The 17,633-nt window shown below is 35.9% G+C and overlaps 1 protein-coding gene across 1 annotated transcript in view; it reads right to left on the bottom strand.

Moving 5' to 3' along the window:
* The window catches only part of LOC113237616 (protein tiptop-like), a 462,668-nt gene that overhangs the window by 374,437 nt on the left and 70,598 nt on the right, over window positions 1-17,633 (bottom strand). The window contains exon 3 of the mRNA XM_026474212.1: window positions 2,200-2,288. Coding sequence (XP_026329997.1) covers window positions 2,200-2,257 — 58 coding nt within the window. The 5' untranslated portion in view covers window positions 2,258-2,288. The remainder of the gene's footprint in view (window positions 1-2,199; window positions 2,289-17,633) is intronic.

Genomic DNA, 17,633 nt, shown 5'->3' with positions numbered 1-17,633 from the left:
AAAGCTCTGAGTGGCACATGGACAGGCGTGTTGCTTACCACCAGGCCCACGACTTGTAGATGCCGTCACCTCAAAAAAAAAAAAAAAAAAGGTGCCGTCACTAGGTAACATAGAAAAAATAACAAAGATGGATTCTCGCTGTCGAACTCGGATTTCAGAAGCAACCATTCTGTGTTTCTTCCTACCATTCTGTACCTTTTCTACCCTACACCTCTTCTAAACTACAATTTGTGCTTTTGTATACATCTTACTGATTACATAGTTAAAAGAAATACTACCCAACCACATATTCATTTTGATAATAATCTTCATGCCAAAGTTTTCTTTGTAGTTAGCACTTAATTTATATTTTTAAACTTAACTTTAAAACCTCTGAACCCTAACGAAAATTAGCATATACAACATGTGTAATTCTGTTAAAATTATTCACACTCAATTACTAACCATGTTCCCTTATATTAAAGAACTTTTACACAGACGCCTATAAAACAAGTTGTAACATTTGATGTTGAACAAAGTTGTTGATACACCGTGAAAGAATAACTTAAACGGATTATGTAATTGCAATAAGATTGTGGGAAACAAATGGAAATAAACTTGTCCACGTAAAACATGGAGTTAATTAATGTAGTAGTGGCAGTAAGCTATATGATCGTACACGCCGCATACCAGCGGGTTGATAGGTGGTTCGTTCGTTGTGACGCTTTTGAGAAGAGAAGTGGACTGTATGGACAGGAGTGCTGAACAACTGAACCATACTAAACGGTGGATTTCGTGCTCGTGTATTGTCCTTAGCAGCGCACTTCCTCAACTTCTAGCTGACGTCGTAATTAGGAGACTCTGACAAATGTCGTGGAACACGAGGCGGTTCCGATGGTGCGGTGGCGGTCAAAGTAGACTACCAGTTACAACGATGATGACCTGATTTATCACCGAACCCAACAGACGCGATATTTCACACTACTTCTATCGTCATCGTTTTCGCGGCGATGATCAAACGACAAAGATAGCTATGTACGCAATTTTATACCGTTGTCCTTATTCTTCAAAATGTATAACAATAGTTCATTACCAAATAAGCAAACTTAAATTTATCAACTGAAATAAATATTGTCACGGGCAGATTTATCACACATATTCTGCCATGCTACGCATGCTACTAATTTTTAGTTCTAAATTTTATATAAATAAATATACACAAATCACGCCTGTCTACCAGAACGAAACTATAGACATCTACCCGCAACGTTCCTAATAAACCCCCATTCGTTTACTCCACTCTCATGTTTATTATCAACACGCCCTCTTTATTCTTGATTCTGTAAACAAAGCTTTTATTTAAGGTCATGCTTAATATGTTTTTATCTACTGCTTTGTCTACTGTAATATTTTCTACTTTTTTGTATTTTAGGTGTTTTCCACATCTATATAAAGCATTTTGGGATACCATTTCCTGTATTCAATCTCATATAAATATATTTCAATTTCGCTTAGAGGAATACTGTTATAATTAGTTCACCTTTAATTCGAGCTTGTAGGAAGAAACTGATGGGAATGGAGGAGGCGAAGGAGGTTTGTCAGGAGATAGAGGGTGGTCCATGGTCTCTGCCTACTCCGGCGAGAGACAGGTGTGATGATATGTATGTAGTGAAGGATAACTGTTTAATTACGAGGTTTAAAAATATAGTAAAACAAAAACTTTCATAGTTACTTAGTGACAAAAGAAATCATTATTGTAAATAATAGATGTAGTGTGACGAGAAGAGTGTTAGGCATGAATGTGGAGGGATATAATGGAAAAGAAAGACCAAAGAAAAGATGGATGGATTGTGTGAAAGACAACATGAATAAGAAAGGTGTGAGTATGGAAATGACGGCTGATAGGGGAGTGTGGAAAAAAAAACATATTGTGCCCACCCCACCTAGCGTGGGATAAGGACAGGAAGTAGAAAAAGAATAAGCGACTACAAATTACTATTTATAAAGAGCAACCCTGTTGTTTCTTACTAATTCTTCTCAGGGGAATCTACCTTACTAATGAGCCGTAGAGTTGAATCAATTTAACGATTTCACGTATTTCCTTACGTATGACATAAAAATATTCATACTAAACAGGGTCCATGACACACTTTAATTCGCTATAGCCAATAACGTGGGCAATAAGAAAATGAATGTGTAAATGAACACGTGTGTACAGACCGTTTTCGTTAGTGTTGAGCCAGCGATAGGAAGGTCTCGGCTGCTGCTTCGATCGCATCTCAACGCCACGTCGAGTGCTGCGCCCTCATCTGAAATAAAAAAAACAACATAAGTAATGATACGTTAAGCAATAATTATAGCTTGTTTATGGGTAGCCTGAACGGATTAAAAAAAGCGCAGAATTAGTGCATTGCGCAGTATAATATGTGGTGTACCTTTTGGAGATGGAATGAACAGTATAATAACAGAACGTTGTAGAGTAAAAGATGATGTGGTAACTAGGAGAGAAAAGCGCATGCTTCCAAGGTTTCGTCAATAGGAAAACATGAACGGACAAAGTTATAAGATTTTTTTATGATTCCAAGGAACGAGACGAACAAGTCATACGTCTGATGGTAGGCGACACGCGTATGTATAACTGTTGTAGTGCTAATCAGAGCTTTAAATCACAAAGATCTAAAGGGCACTGCCATTGCGCCTGTCACCCTGAGACATAAGTTGACAAGTCCCATATTCCTGTAATTTCCCCAGCATCTTTACCCTTTATAACCGGTTTCGCGGCAGCAATAGGTAAGGTGGCAGCACTTCCCTGGATGAACTCTAGAACAAGGAGCTCTACTACTAAAAATGCTGCAACTACCAATACAGTCCATCCTGCCAAAGGGATTCATCTGGGTTACCACCAGTCCACGATTTGGCCAGATGGAATAGAGTGTTGTTAGTTAAATAACACAAATTTATGGAGATAAACGAATCTATAGACCTCAGGGTACATACCACGGGCAGATTAAGTATGTCGCTAAAAAAAAAAAAACAGGTCAAAAAAGCCAAGAATAAACGGGCGTACATGAAGCGAAGGAAGTATGTAAGGACTGTGGCAGTTGGAGGCCTGTCTGACTACAACAGTGGGATAGGTGTGATGGTACGATAATGTTCACGTTACTCGTTGATAAAGTATTCAATAGCTTCTGAAGAAGTTTCGGATTTCCTAAAATCTTTAATAAAAAAATATCTCAAACAGTTTCCGAGTATTGAAAACAATTGCAATGAGATCAGATTCACTGATTCACCAGATTTCTCGCAACCGATGAGTAAAACGACGAGTATTCAAATAAAAAAGGATCGATAAATTAAAAAAACGAGCAGCCATCATTAATTTGAGACAAGGCAAGATATCTGGTACACGTTTTCAAACTTACACATTAATACGTGTCAATACTCGTAAAAAGCTACTATCCGGTCAAGTTTCGAGGTATAATATGAACTTTTGAAATATGTATGTACAAATAGATAATGATTTGGTGCTGTATTTGAATTCAAATCCCGCCATAAGAGGTACCTTCGCCTAAACAAAGTCACATACATATGAAGAAACTTGAAATACCTTACCTTAACGCCTAGCAGTAAGAGGTTTTATTGAAAGAGCACGAGAACTTTTTGTTTTTATAAAGAAAGGAATCTCGAACGATATGTCACAGAATTTATGAGCGGCATGCGACGGGTGACGTGTTCAGAGTGATTCGAATAAGCCCCGTAATAAATTGTATATCTAAGAGACAATGTCGTAATGCGATACTGCCGATGTGGCGATATGGCCGATTTATGCCTCTACGATTGTACAAGGAACGACGTGTGCTTTGATTAATTTTGTTTTTCTTATGCGTGGATAACAAGACAATATATGTTTATTTGTACTACGGATGTTCCGTTCGATATTAAGGTCTTAATATAAATATTCAATTGCATAATTCAAACATTGATCGTGAGCTGAAATTATTTTCTTACATTGACAAATTTCCGTGTCAGTAGATGGCGTTTGCAAATTAATTTATGAATTAATGCTTACTAATATGGATAAATGGAGCTAATCCTAAACATAAAACGAAGGGAGTTGCTCGACATGGATCTCTTGTTCGATGCGCTCAATAGTCGCTTGGACTGCCCAGATTTGGTATGTCAAATGTGCCTACGAGTGCCTGCGCGACGTACTAGACAAACTTGTTTGTTTCATGTACCGTTTCATTCGACAAATTATGGCAAAAACGCTGTGCTCACCAGATTAATCAGGAGCTATAATAATTTTAATGAAGTAGATCCATTTATAGATAAAAAACACTTCTTTCAATCCAAAATCAAACTCCATATTATTAAACGTAATACGTGGCTAATTGTTAAAATTTATCATAAGCATTATGTATAATATTATAAGGAGAATCTTTATGTTATACTTAATACATATGTGTGCACTATGTGAGTTAATATATATAATGAGTATACGTGTGTATATCCAATATATATCACTATAATTTCTATTATATCATCTACTTTTTCATTCTAGTTTACTAGTTAATGGACTATTGTTGTCTCAAATAAAATAAATAGATAAATAAATAAACATAATAAAAGAATAGCCGACACTATTCATAAAAATCTTTGCAATAAGCGCCATCTAGTTGATTTGTTTGTTATCACTAGAAATTAGATTGCAACTTTGATTAGTTACAAAATGGCTATTTGTTACTCGTAGCGACATCTGACGTACCTCTTGGTACTAAATACCCGACACGCTGTCTTGTATCGCAATTACCAATCCTCTGGATTTATTGGACCATGGTTCTAATGATATGAATCTAGTTCATTCAAAATAGAAACTAATTTCATTAATGGCGACATATTTATTACAACTCTAAATATCTTTGATTAAAATGCTTAAAAATAAATTCATTTAATTAGCATAGTGTGTTCAATTTTTAATTATTAACCAGTTTTTGAAATGAGCCTATTAATATATAAGATTTAATTATTTAAGCCTACTAATGATGATCATAGCGGTGTGGTTTTTAACAGAGAAGCCGTCGGTTCAACTCCCTGTACTTATTAATTATTACTTTAATTTCTAAAGTTACAAATATTGTGAGTGTTTAATAGAAATACATCTCGCTAACGATGATGTTCTCAACTCGCATTGGACACGACAGATGTGACCTAAAGCAGAGGTTCCCAAACTTTTTCGTCTCGTAGACCCCCTGCCTTACTGAAATGGATTTTTTTTACAAATTCACAACCAATAAACATCATATGTGTTTTTGAAAGTTAACTGTGCTACTCATTTTGACAAGTTTAACATACAATTTAGTTGAAAAGATTTGTGAAAAATTTTATAAACACATTTTATACATTAATTTAACCGAATATTTTGTTTGTTGTGAAATGTTTTACTTCATAGGTAATTTATATCTATTATAAGAAAGCATTATGTATGTACAGTATGCACATAACACATTTTTGTGTGTTATGTGCATTCATAACAGTGTTATGTATGCACATAACACATTTTTCGAATATCGCCTCCAGTGCAACGGAAGAAGATCCGTTAGTACGTAACTTGATATGCTGCCGTCTGTACATGCAATATTATTTGTGGATTAAAGAAAGCCAATTTCTTTACAATTTAACTTTGACTAAATAGGTCCCAGACTCGTGGACCCCTATTAACATCTCATGCACCCTCTACTATTTTTTTCACTGACATAGACTCCTGGAGGTCGATATAGAGCCACTTTGAGAATCATCGACCTAAACAATCTTCTTAGAGGTTAGGTTCTCTCACCAATTTTAAAAAAGTTCACTCAACAATGAGACGGTGTAATTGATGATTATGATGACAATGATATTTTGATAACCTCTGTAAATGAAGAGATTACTACTGCTAAATAATCACACCTGTGTTAACCTAATATGATATTTCTATGATGATAATGACATTTATATTATGATGATGTTAATGATATCCGTGTAACCTCGTGATGTTACCGCCCACGAAGTTCGCCGTCTAACAACTTGATTTCAAATCAATTAACGTTAAGTTGAATTGGGTTTTTCGAACACGGCTGGTTAAGTTTTTAACGGACGTGTTTATTATATTAATTTGTTAATTATTATTTTGTTTGTATTGATTATTAATCGATCGTTTATTTCCAAACACAATAGCGTGGTTCTATTACAGAGTTATACGTTAGAACATAACCAAGACACATCCAGTTTTAGTAGTAGGGCTTCTTGTCAAATAGTTCGTCTAGGGAAGAACTGCCGCCTTACCAATTTCTGTCACCAAGCGGTAATATGAGCATTTAGCTGCGTTAAAATACAAAAAAATACTATGTCGGTTGAATAGTATCTCGACGGTTAGCCACTGGTATGCCAATACTCTTAAGTTTTAGTATTATGAAATAGAATTGGAGCCCTGAAGTGATGATGTAAATAACAGACAGATGAGAGGCAGTACAGCAGCTACTTTGTGTTTGGTCCAGGTCAAAACAAGTCATAAGGGTTTATGACTCGTTTTGAAATGGACTTCTAAATGCGTTTTATTTATTTACGAACACAGCGACGCGGATAAGAAAACTTTTGAGGTAGATATTCTTTTATATTGATACCTCAAAAGGTCACTACGCCAACAAATTTTTTTGGCCATTTTCTGTTTTTAATGTAAACAGCCTTATTTTGCTCACTAACACTATGCTCCTCGAATTTTGTAAAAAAATAAACAACAAAAATACAAAATTCGGAAACAAAAACAAAAAAACCAATTTTGTGAAAACGAAAGAAACAAAAAAAAATAAAAACAGAGATAACCAAAAAATTTTGTAGTAGGTATATTCTGAAACGTTATATTTACCTGAATTTTAATAAATCCGAGATTCTAGAGGCAGGTATATGTCTTCAATGTGTGTTACTTAAAGTTCAAGTAAAGATACTGTGCCCTTACGGTCTCTGGTTGTAATATAAACTGCTACCCGGATCTCCTTTTACGACGGCGACGCCATATTTACCTTCCCCTTTATCTTGTTTAAGTAATTCCTATATGTTCGCCTACTACGCCTTCCCTTGATTTTTCCAGGCAGTAAAACTTAGTGATTGTAAAGATATTTTATTCCTAATAGCAGTACCTAAGTATTTTGAAATTGTTTCATTCCAATCAGAAGCCATTAAAAAAATCTCTGTACGTCCTTAACCATAAAAAACACAGCAATGGAAAAGCACTAAAACCCTTTACGATCTATTAATAGGTTGTATTTTAAAATAAAAAAATGCAGTCCACTTAATAAATTGTACGTCGGCTGAGAAATAAATAAAAAAAAAGGATAAATCGATCGGCCAATAACAGTATAGTGCGGGGTTTATGGAGTGCCCTTGGAGCGGCTTCAAGCCTCAGTCTTATCGGAGACGATTCTTTATTGACACTGCTGGTGGAGACATACAGATGGGCGTTCGGAACGGAACGTTAATAATTCACCGTACCATGGGTGCGAACGGCAAGTTTCTTAAAATTTAAAATGCCTTAAGTCATATATTGATTGAACACTAATTTAAAATCTTCAGCTTTTAAACAAAAATTACGAAATCTGCAATAAGTTACTACCTACCCGCTGTTGGGTATGGATCTCATTTAAGAAGAAGCTTTAAGCCACAGTCTGCCATGTTAACACCAATGTGGGTAGGGAACTTCAGACACTTTTCTAGAGGTTGTGAACCTAAGAAGACGACGATATGCAGATTCCATCACGATTATTTTCCTTCGCCGTTAGCAGGGTGGTAGAGGGTTGCTATTAAATATTCATAACTAGAAATTCACATTGCAAAAAGACCTTGAAATATAATATAAATCTCAATACTGTGGTAGATACCCTTTTATACAAATACTGTACTTTTAAAATAAAATAAAAACTTTGTTTTTCTTTGACAATACTCGAAAAGATATTGTGAAATACCTATTTACTTTACAGCTTTCATCCCAAAATCGTCATTATGCAATAATATAACCGCCCAGGCCGGTTTGTAGTTTGCTCCCTTATGTTTTCACAACAAGCAGTCTGATTTACAAGGTTGTGGCGGAAGCTTTGAGGCGGCCAATAATCGTTAAGACAACGCGTTAATTTCCGACTCCAACTCCTGCGCCAGCGCATCTCAAGCCCGCGGTTTATGATGTGATCAGGGACAGTTTATAATCGTGTTGCGGCCATACTTAAGGGTAGTTCTGTACTTTAAAAAACAATTTAAACTAAAAGACGTGTTACTACTGACACCATATGCATTATTAGCATTTCTAAGTATTTTTTTTGTATATGTTACGAAAGGTAAGAGAAGGCTTCTCGCGTAAACGCGTCCATTCTTCAAATTTTTGTTTCGAAACTTAAAATTTTGTACAATATCCGAGCCAGCGTGCCATCATCGAATGCACAGTGGGCAGGTGCCGCTTAGGAAAGCCATATCGGCTGTCAAAAACTTGTAAAATATCGTCGGTTGGAGGCCGCGGGCGTCGCGTCGCTCACAAAGATATCTATAAGATTTATTCCAACGTCTACAATGGGGGGAACGTTTTAATTCTTTTCATATGCGACAGATTTATGTCTGGCCAGATGCAAGGGACCACTGGGTGAGATAAGTGTTGCCACCCTTTCAGCTGGATGTTCTTTTTGTTGGTAGACTCCTATGCAATGGATCAACTTATATATACCCGGATAATTTCAGAAATACTGTTTAATTATTTGCTCATAAATCTTGTCAATCAACATACAATTTAGATCGGAAGAAACAGATTCATTTACTATGTGTAACAATCGCGAAAACCTAAGAACAAAGTAGGACTTATACTGCTGTGATCCGGTTTGGAAGGTGTTGGTGAAATTACAGGCACGTGGAACTTATCAACTTATGTCTCAGGGTACCGGGCGCAGCAGCAGTGCTCCTAAGATCCTTACGATTTAAAGCTCTGAGTGGCACTGCAACTGTTGTGGATAGGCGTGTCACTTACCACCAGGCGCACGACTTGTTCGTCCCGTCCCTGGTATTATATAAAAAAAACTTAAGTAGAAAACAATAATTATTAAATAAAAAGGCGTGACAACCGAGCGACCGCCTCTTAAGCAGAGGCCGTGGTTTCGAATCCCAAACTCACACCTCAGAGTTTTTCGGAATTTATGTGCGAAATTGATTTGAAAATTTACCATAAACTTTGTGTGGCGGGCTATGGGCTAAATTCTCGCCTGGGAAGAGCCCCGTGCACAGCAGTGAGACGTATAAATGGTTTGATAATGATGAGAAAATAATTTGAAATCGTTCCAACAATAGCCAGTTTTCTTAAATAATGGTTTCATATCTATAAACGAATATTATATTAAATTAAGCTGAAATTAATACCTTGGATTCTACAGAATCGAATCGATTCGAATCGATCGAAATATTTGTTAATTTTAGTAAAAGAATGCAATCGAAAAATATTTACGTAATTAAGTTTTGTAAACTGTGTTATTGTTTAAAAAAATTAGCTAAGAAAAGTGGAACAATACATAAAAATCTATTGTTTGTCACAGTAATGTTTTTGTCTTTTAGGGCTACATCAACAGTCTGTTCTATTCAGGAATTGAACAATAACATTATTCTCTATAAGCGTATTGTGCAAATTGGCCTTTTTGTTAACAAACAGGAAACTATTCATTTGTTCTTAAACATTTACAACATAAACAGGTAATATATTTATAAAAAATTAATATATAAAATTTCAACTCGCAATATCTCTTTTTAAATAACTGATAAGTTGTAACTTCTACCAGAGTTGTTTACTCGGTTAATGAAATTGGAAGCTCGTGTTTTAACTGTTGAAATATTTTTATTATTGGTATCACTTGTGCTTCCATATGATACATTGTTGAATTTAGCATATGAAGTTTGATTTGTAACATTGCCACCACTGTTCTAACGACAACGGTCTGTGACAACCCTATGCACTGGCTGATCTGGGGTAAGAACCTGAACTTAGGAGGTTCCTATGCACGCACAGGTTATAGTGCTCTTCTCATATACCCTACGGGTTGGTAGGTAGGGTAATCAAAACTTATGTAGAATGGTACTGGGGCTGATCTAGTTTATTTTCTTTTCTTTAACATTAATGGATATATACAGGGTTATTTGTTAAATGCGAACAACCTCGCAAGTCTACATTAGTAACATAATAAACAATAATTTTTAGTAATTCATGAATTTTATTTTACATAAAAATAAAAAGAACATCAACAACAATATTAAACTATTTATACTCACATAGTTCCACTGCTGGACACAGATCTTCGCTACAAAGAGGGTTTAATGCATGGGCTGTGAAGGTGATCTTCACGTTGTTTACTTCCCGTTAGCGAGAGTTACTGCTATTTAATATTCAACCCTTACTTTCTATAATTATAATGACAATTTTAATAAATGAATATAAATGTGAGCGAGAATATCGTGCTAAAAGAATGGACTAGTCCCAAATTCCCCAAAGCGTGACTTTCTCAAAAGTCGTAACGACGACGTCGAAAAGACGGCGGGTACTCCGGACTCGTGAAAGAAACGTCATAAATCTGTCACAAGTGACGCGTGCGCAGAAATATGACGCAGATATTGAGTGATTTGTGTACGAAGGGCCCGCTGCAAAAAAATAACGGCCAGATACGTCACGTAGCCGACGAAATGGCCGACAAACGTGAATTATTAGGTTTTATTGTCTGTCGAGAATCGTGTACAAGTATTTGAAAGAATTATGTAGTTGAAAGAGCACTTTGTGCAAAACATAACTACAATCTAGACTAAATTAATCAAACAGTACCATGAGGCTACAATTAAATTTGTAAACTCAAACATTTGAACAAGAATATTGTTTCTCGACTTTTAAATGTAAATTGTTGGATAACTTAAATGGCACAAACATTATTGCACATTTTAGAACGACAGAATAAGTTACTGTACAACAGGTGACCTTACTGCTAAGTAGGAATTTCTTCCAGGCAACTTTAAGACACACCCTAGTGCGCCTGATGTAAACCGTCATGCCTATCCAGTTGTAAAAGAATCATCGATATCCAAATATCGGAGAGTCGAATTGAGGGCCTCCCCCTTTTTTTAAACCGGTTAAAAATGCATTAGATAGAATTAAAACCGCTATTTCCATATTTTAAGTGATGTCAATTGAAAAATCTGAATGGAATCCAGTCTAGATGTTAAGCATATCAATATCCACCAATATGCAGGTAATGAGCGACGGTAATTAAATGTCGTCTGTCAAAGCGTCCCCGTCAAATTATATCGAAAATGGCCTCGTGACGTCATCGGCCGCCATGTTGGATGGCGGATTTTATTTGTGATGGCTGGGTTTTGGCAAAATCATCTTTATTATGTTGTCTTTATGGTACATAAAGCTTTTGTATATTTTAATAATATTTGAAATTACAAGTATTTTCTAGGTTACATAGTAAGAATAAACCTAATACATTAAACTGAATATACTGTAAGTTTATTACATCTCTCATCTCTTCTTTGGAATGATACAACATTTTTTACAAAGTCGTATCAGGATAACCTATGACATTGTTTATATTTTTTTTTACAAAAACTGAGTGACGAGACGAACAAGTCGTACGCCTGGTGGTAAACGACACACCTATCCATAACAGTTGCACTTAAGAGCTTTCAATCGCAAGATCTTGGGCTCACTGCCACTGCGCCCGTCACCCTGAGACATGAGTTTTCCCTACCGACCCTGACGGTATACGAGAAGGGCACTATAACCTGTGCGCGCACATCAGCCAGTGTACAGGGTTGTCACAGACCTCTGCCACTTGACTTCATCCGGTTCTTCGAGAGGCTTGTGCCGCGGGTGAGCCGCCCGACAGTACGTACAGTACCCTCCCTATTTTCCAGATAGGTACCGGAGCTGTAGGCACGCTGACTACCCGTTGCGCATTTCACAACTAGCGGTTGCCGTCGACTCTGAGTCCACTACCAAACTCCTCATTGGTGGCGGAGATGCAAGACACGCTCACTTCCTGACGCAAAAAAAATTACGTCTCTCCAGTTCCCAATTACCTAAGCGGCTGATGGACCGGACGATATCTAGCTTATCCTCTACTAGCTCTCCGGGCTAGTGCAGGAGATGCCAGTCGCAGTGTCCTGCGGCAATAGGTAAGGTGGCAGTACTTCCCCGGACGAACTCTTTCACAAGGAGCTCTACTGCTACTTAGTCTCACTGCATGTGCAACGAAACTGCTTTTCAGTGACGCCGGTAACAGGGAACCGTAATTTTATCATCATCAGATGATACAGCCGACTGTGACGACTTCATTCGATAACGTGACATTTGTAGCCCGTGAGATATAAATGACCTCAATAAAACCTGCAAATAAGCCCCTCCTACCCTACAGGTTCAGTTTATTCAGACATTGAAGTTTATTAATAAAAATCCAATGAAGATAGACAGGTTAATACGAGTGATCGTCGATAATACACCGACGGCGGAGATTTGTCGATAATTTCAATTGAACGTAAAAATTGTCATTAACTGCACGTCAGAAGTATAAGTGATAGTCGGATCAAAATATTTTCGGAATGTCCTTTAATGTCTATAAAGAACAGACATCGAGTTATAATCAGAAATGGAGACGAAATGTCATTTAATTTGTTTGAAAACTATTCTGCCCACAGACCACATAATTAGACTGGTTAGTGGGCGGGGTCCGCGTTACTTAGCTTATCACCAGACGGGCATATGAGTGTCAACAGCGCGTCAGTCGTCGTTCAAATGTGATACATGATTATTTTGTGGAAAAAATAGAAATATGCCATTATAGTATGTCGCGTAAGAAGCCAAAGTTTAAAAAATACTCCAGGAGTGATTTCCTTCCATTGGTAAGTACTAAAAGTCTGTATTTTCTAATATTATGAACAATACAATACTATAATTTCGAAACACAACTATTTTCTTGCAACTCGGTAATAACAATATACATTGGTTGCTAGCCATCGCCGCCGTCAAAAGAACAATTCGAATGACGCTCAATGAATTACTTGCATCAGTGTCGTATTACACACTTGGTACTGGGTCCGCGTGTTGTAATCAAAATATCGATATGTAGGAACTCTGTATTTAGAAACGCGGTTTTGGTTTAGTTCAACTTTTTTTTATTTTAGCGGTACCAATGTGTAAACATAAATTGTTTACAGGTATTTAAAAGCTAACAATTTTGATTACTTATATGTTTGGTCCCAACACTCGCATAGTTTTTTAAATTTTCAATTTAAGTGAAAACGATGTATTAATGGAAAAAAGGAAATATAGATAGAAGAGGTACAGTGTCGATAATTTTCCAATGCACGTAAGTTCGTTGAGTATCAAATGAAGACTTTATGAGATTGGAGATTTTCTTTCCCTTATCTACATGATTCCTACCTCCCTACTTGCTAATTATACGTCACCCTCGTCCGCTTGAGTTCTTAGGTTTATCACAGGCATAATTTACATTTGCAGTTTTTGTATTGATTTTTTTATTTTCCCGCCGGATCCTTTTTAAAGGAGAAATGGGCTGAAGCAACAGGCAGTAAAAGCTGGGTACCTACTAAATGTAGCACCATTTGCTATAGGCATTTCATAACATCACATTAAATTATGTACATATGAATAACAACCGAAAAATTCATTAAGAAATCAATCATTTGGTTAATCAGGTAATATATATTACATTAAACTCAGAGAGAAGAGAGAGACAACTCATTCACAAATTATAGACCATATCTAAATGTGAAAACATTGTCAGTTATTTTTCGTCAAGTTTTCAGGAAACAAACGATTCGCTTATTCGCCTTCGGAAATAACTATCTTCATTTTCTTGACAAGCTCGTCGACGCTATATGTGCAGTCATGTTCAGTCAGTTCAGAAAGAGGTAATTGTTGACCAAACATATCATATTTCAGGGAGAACAAAGATTTTTATGATGACTGTGTTTTAATATTTTAACCCTTCCAGTGATTGGATTGACTTGAAATCTAGTAGGTTAATGAAAGTACGATGACAGTATAATAAATCATTAATACTGTGATTGTAGTATGTAGCTACGGACACGCCTGCGCACGTTATATCAATTAATATTTGCGTGTAAAAGTCAGCTATGCCAGATCTCGAAGAAATTGCTTTAAATGCCGTTTCCATATACTCGGTGTTTAACCCTAATGATCGAGTATATAACCAGAAATAGAGATGAAATAAGGGCCATATATTCCTGGTAACACATTAGCGATACAGCTCTTATAAATATCAACTCTCGTTTGCACTGAAATATAGACAGGCGAACTACTGACCTGTGTGTACGTCTCCGTATATTCCAAAAAATATTCTGTATTTATTGTAATAAAGATAATATCTCTAACAATGCCGTGCTGTTCTATTCGGTGGTGTGGGAAAAACAGCAAAACGTCTAATTACAAAACAAACAGAATCACATTTCATCGGTAATTAAATATTAAATATGTAAATTTGCAATTTTGGTCCATTATAGCAAAGCTCAAGTTAACTGGTAGTCTTTGAATTGAAACAGTTGACGACACCCATTGATGACACCCGTCAATTGTTTCGAATTCGGGCTAGCCAATCGGAGCGCATTTGTCGGTAATGATATGGCAGGATAGTTTTCAAACAAATTAAATGACATTTCGTCTCTGTTTCTGGTTATATACTCGATGACCCTAATTATAGCAAGTGTAAAGCAATGCCTAGTTCAATTCAGTCCGCTAGTTATGAAACATAATGTCGATATCAATTAAATGTCACATTCCTATCTGTAGATTGTCAACTTTTTGCTTTTGTTCCAAGAAGTTTGTGTTCATAGGATTCTTAGCTTTTATGTGACCAGTAATAATAAAACCTTATTAGATCCAAATAAGTTTCAGTTTTTTTTGCCAAAAGGTTTTTATTATTGTCTATTTTCGTTTGATAATTGATAACCAATCAAAATTATGTTCTCTTAGTACTAATGTAAGATTACGTTTTCAAATGTGTGCGTGTGGCGACACCGGTTTTGATAGAAATGTTGCTTGATGCCATTTCCATTCTTTTTTTCTTCCGTGATTCTGCCATATCATAACTGTGACAACTGCGCTCCAATTGGCCAGCCCAAATTCGAAACAATTGACGGGTGTCATCAATGGTTGTCGTCAATTGTTTCACTTCAAATCGAAAGCTAACTTGAGCTTTGCTATAATGGACGAAAATTGCAAAATTACATATGTAATATTTAATTACCGATGACATTTGATTCCGTTTGTTTTGTAATTAGATGTTTTGCTGTTTTTCACCACGCCATTGTTAGAGATATTATCTTTATTATAGTAAATACAAAATATATTTGGAATATACAGAGACGTACTCGTACACACAGGTCAGCTGTTGGCGCTGTACTATTTTAGCTTTCTAATTTGTAATTGCAGTGCAAACGAGACTCAACTCTTAACTCATCAGTGATACGTCACTTATAAATTTAAGTGATGCATCACTGATGAGTTACTAGGAATGCATGGCCCTTATTTCGTCTCTATTTCAGGTTATATACTCGATGTGAACAGAGGATGGAAATATCTTTCAAGAAAGTTGTATCAGAGTGGAGTCCGTTAGAAGTCCCTTCACAGAATCTCAAGCGTTCACAGACACAGCCGGCCATTGGCACGCAAGCAGATCACACGCAGGTACTGGGGGTCTATTCTCATTCTCCGTCCAATATCCGACCGAAACAATTACTATTAAATAAGTAATACTCGATCAAATTTAAAAACGCATGATGCCAATGAAGCTTCGTACGTGACATTGTATTTTGAATATTAAGCATGGAGCATTGTGAATTGATGAAATGAATGAATCAATGAAATATTCTTTTCACCTCACTAGCTCGGAAAGGCTTTCTTTCTCATTAGAAATCTGCGCGCAAAAGCGTCTTTTGCACGCTAGCGCGGAAAAGGTTTTTGAAATTCGAACTTGACGATGACGACTGTGATGCACTCTTAGAGTATGATAACCAAAGGACATGTTATATTGACATATATAAATCAGACGTTATATGTTTGTGATGCATTTAGACGTTGAAAACATAAACATTTTATTGTCCTTGTTTCACTACTACGTGCCGTCGTAAGCCAAAAGAGATAGCACTACATTGATTTATGTCAAATACGGGAATCGAAAATACGTAACGTCATGTTTCGTTGGCATTAAATGCCAACTGTCCTCATTTTGCCATTTTTGTAGTACCCTTTGATAACAGTTTCCGGTTGTCAAAGGGAAGTACATCAAATGTCAAAACCAATGTTTGGCCAAATGTTTTAGTGAATTATTCGCATGAGTTGTAATGAAATGAACAAAAATATTGACAGTGAGTACAATTTAATATTGATAAAAATGCGTCGCTGCAGCATTAAGGGCTACGGCAGTAGAAAAAGCGGAAATGGCTATAAATCATACAATAGCCCAAATATCTCATGTAATTAGACTCATTTAAGTAGTTTATTCATTAGCCTTGCCGAATTTTGCTTTAGTTACTTTAGATTGCCTGTTTGTTAGTATATTTTGATGATTGTTAATAACGATTATTTTGGGTAGTGTTGTTCTTGTAAGCATACATGTTATCGATATTCTGTTAATGTAACAATTCACTACGAGGTTTTTATTATTTCATTATTATTATTGTTAAAGTTTACCTACAAATGAAAATAGAATGGTTGGAAATTACAGGACTGCCGAACATAAACATTGGATCAAATACCATCTTCGTTTGTTCGCTCCATTTTGAAGAGTCAAATTGTAATAGAACTTTGAATGTAACAAGATTACATGATAATGCAATTCCATCGTTACATTTATTGGTAAATAACTTAAAATATTTAATTTTGATTATAATGGTTCATTACTTGCTTAACAATAATAGCCTAGTATTAATCATACTTTCATCACAGTAAACTATACAAAGCAAACATAAAAGTAGTATCAACATTCAAGCCATACATTTGCATGTCGATATTGACTTATCTATGATTATGGTACAACACTAAATCCGCTACGTTTATTCCGTAGATAGGGCAGCTCCTTTCCTTTATTTTTTTCCGTCCTCTAAGGGTGCACCTAACTTTTTCTTTCGATGAAAAAAACCCAATGGCACGTTGAATTAAACGATTTGTCGTACATTACTTATTTATGTAACATAAACCGTTAGTACCTATATTTTATTCTTATTAATGTTGACATTAAAGTGACAATAATAACTAATTGTGTTTATTAAATTATTTTAATTCGGTGGAGAACTAAAATAATTTCAATAATCAGTTAATCACACAAAATAAAAGTACGAGCAAGAATAAAATTGATGAGGTGTAAATTCAGAACGCATCCAAAGATAAAACTTTTTCTTAAAAAAGGTTTTATAGTTCAACTGTCTTTCATTCATTCACCATTTCCCTCGCTATAGTGAGGTGAAAAGTTGTGTTTCACTCGGCAGCAATTTTTTTGCGTCTCGTGGCTTGAAACCCTCGCTACGCTCAGGAATCTATATAATCTTAGCTTCCTTCGCTTGCTTAGGTTTCAATA

The sequence above is a fragment of the Hyposmocoma kahamanoa genome, unplaced genomic scaffold (assembly GCF_003589595.1).
Source record: "Hyposmocoma kahamanoa isolate Upper Pololo Valley unplaced genomic scaffold, ASM358959v1 93, whole genome shotgun sequence".
Lineage (NCBI taxonomy): Eukaryota > Metazoa > Arthropoda > Insecta > Lepidoptera > Cosmopterigidae > Hyposmocoma > Hyposmocoma kahamanoa.
The sequence above is the reverse complement of the archived record's forward strand: the minus strand, read 5'-3'. Positions and strand labels throughout refer to the sequence as shown.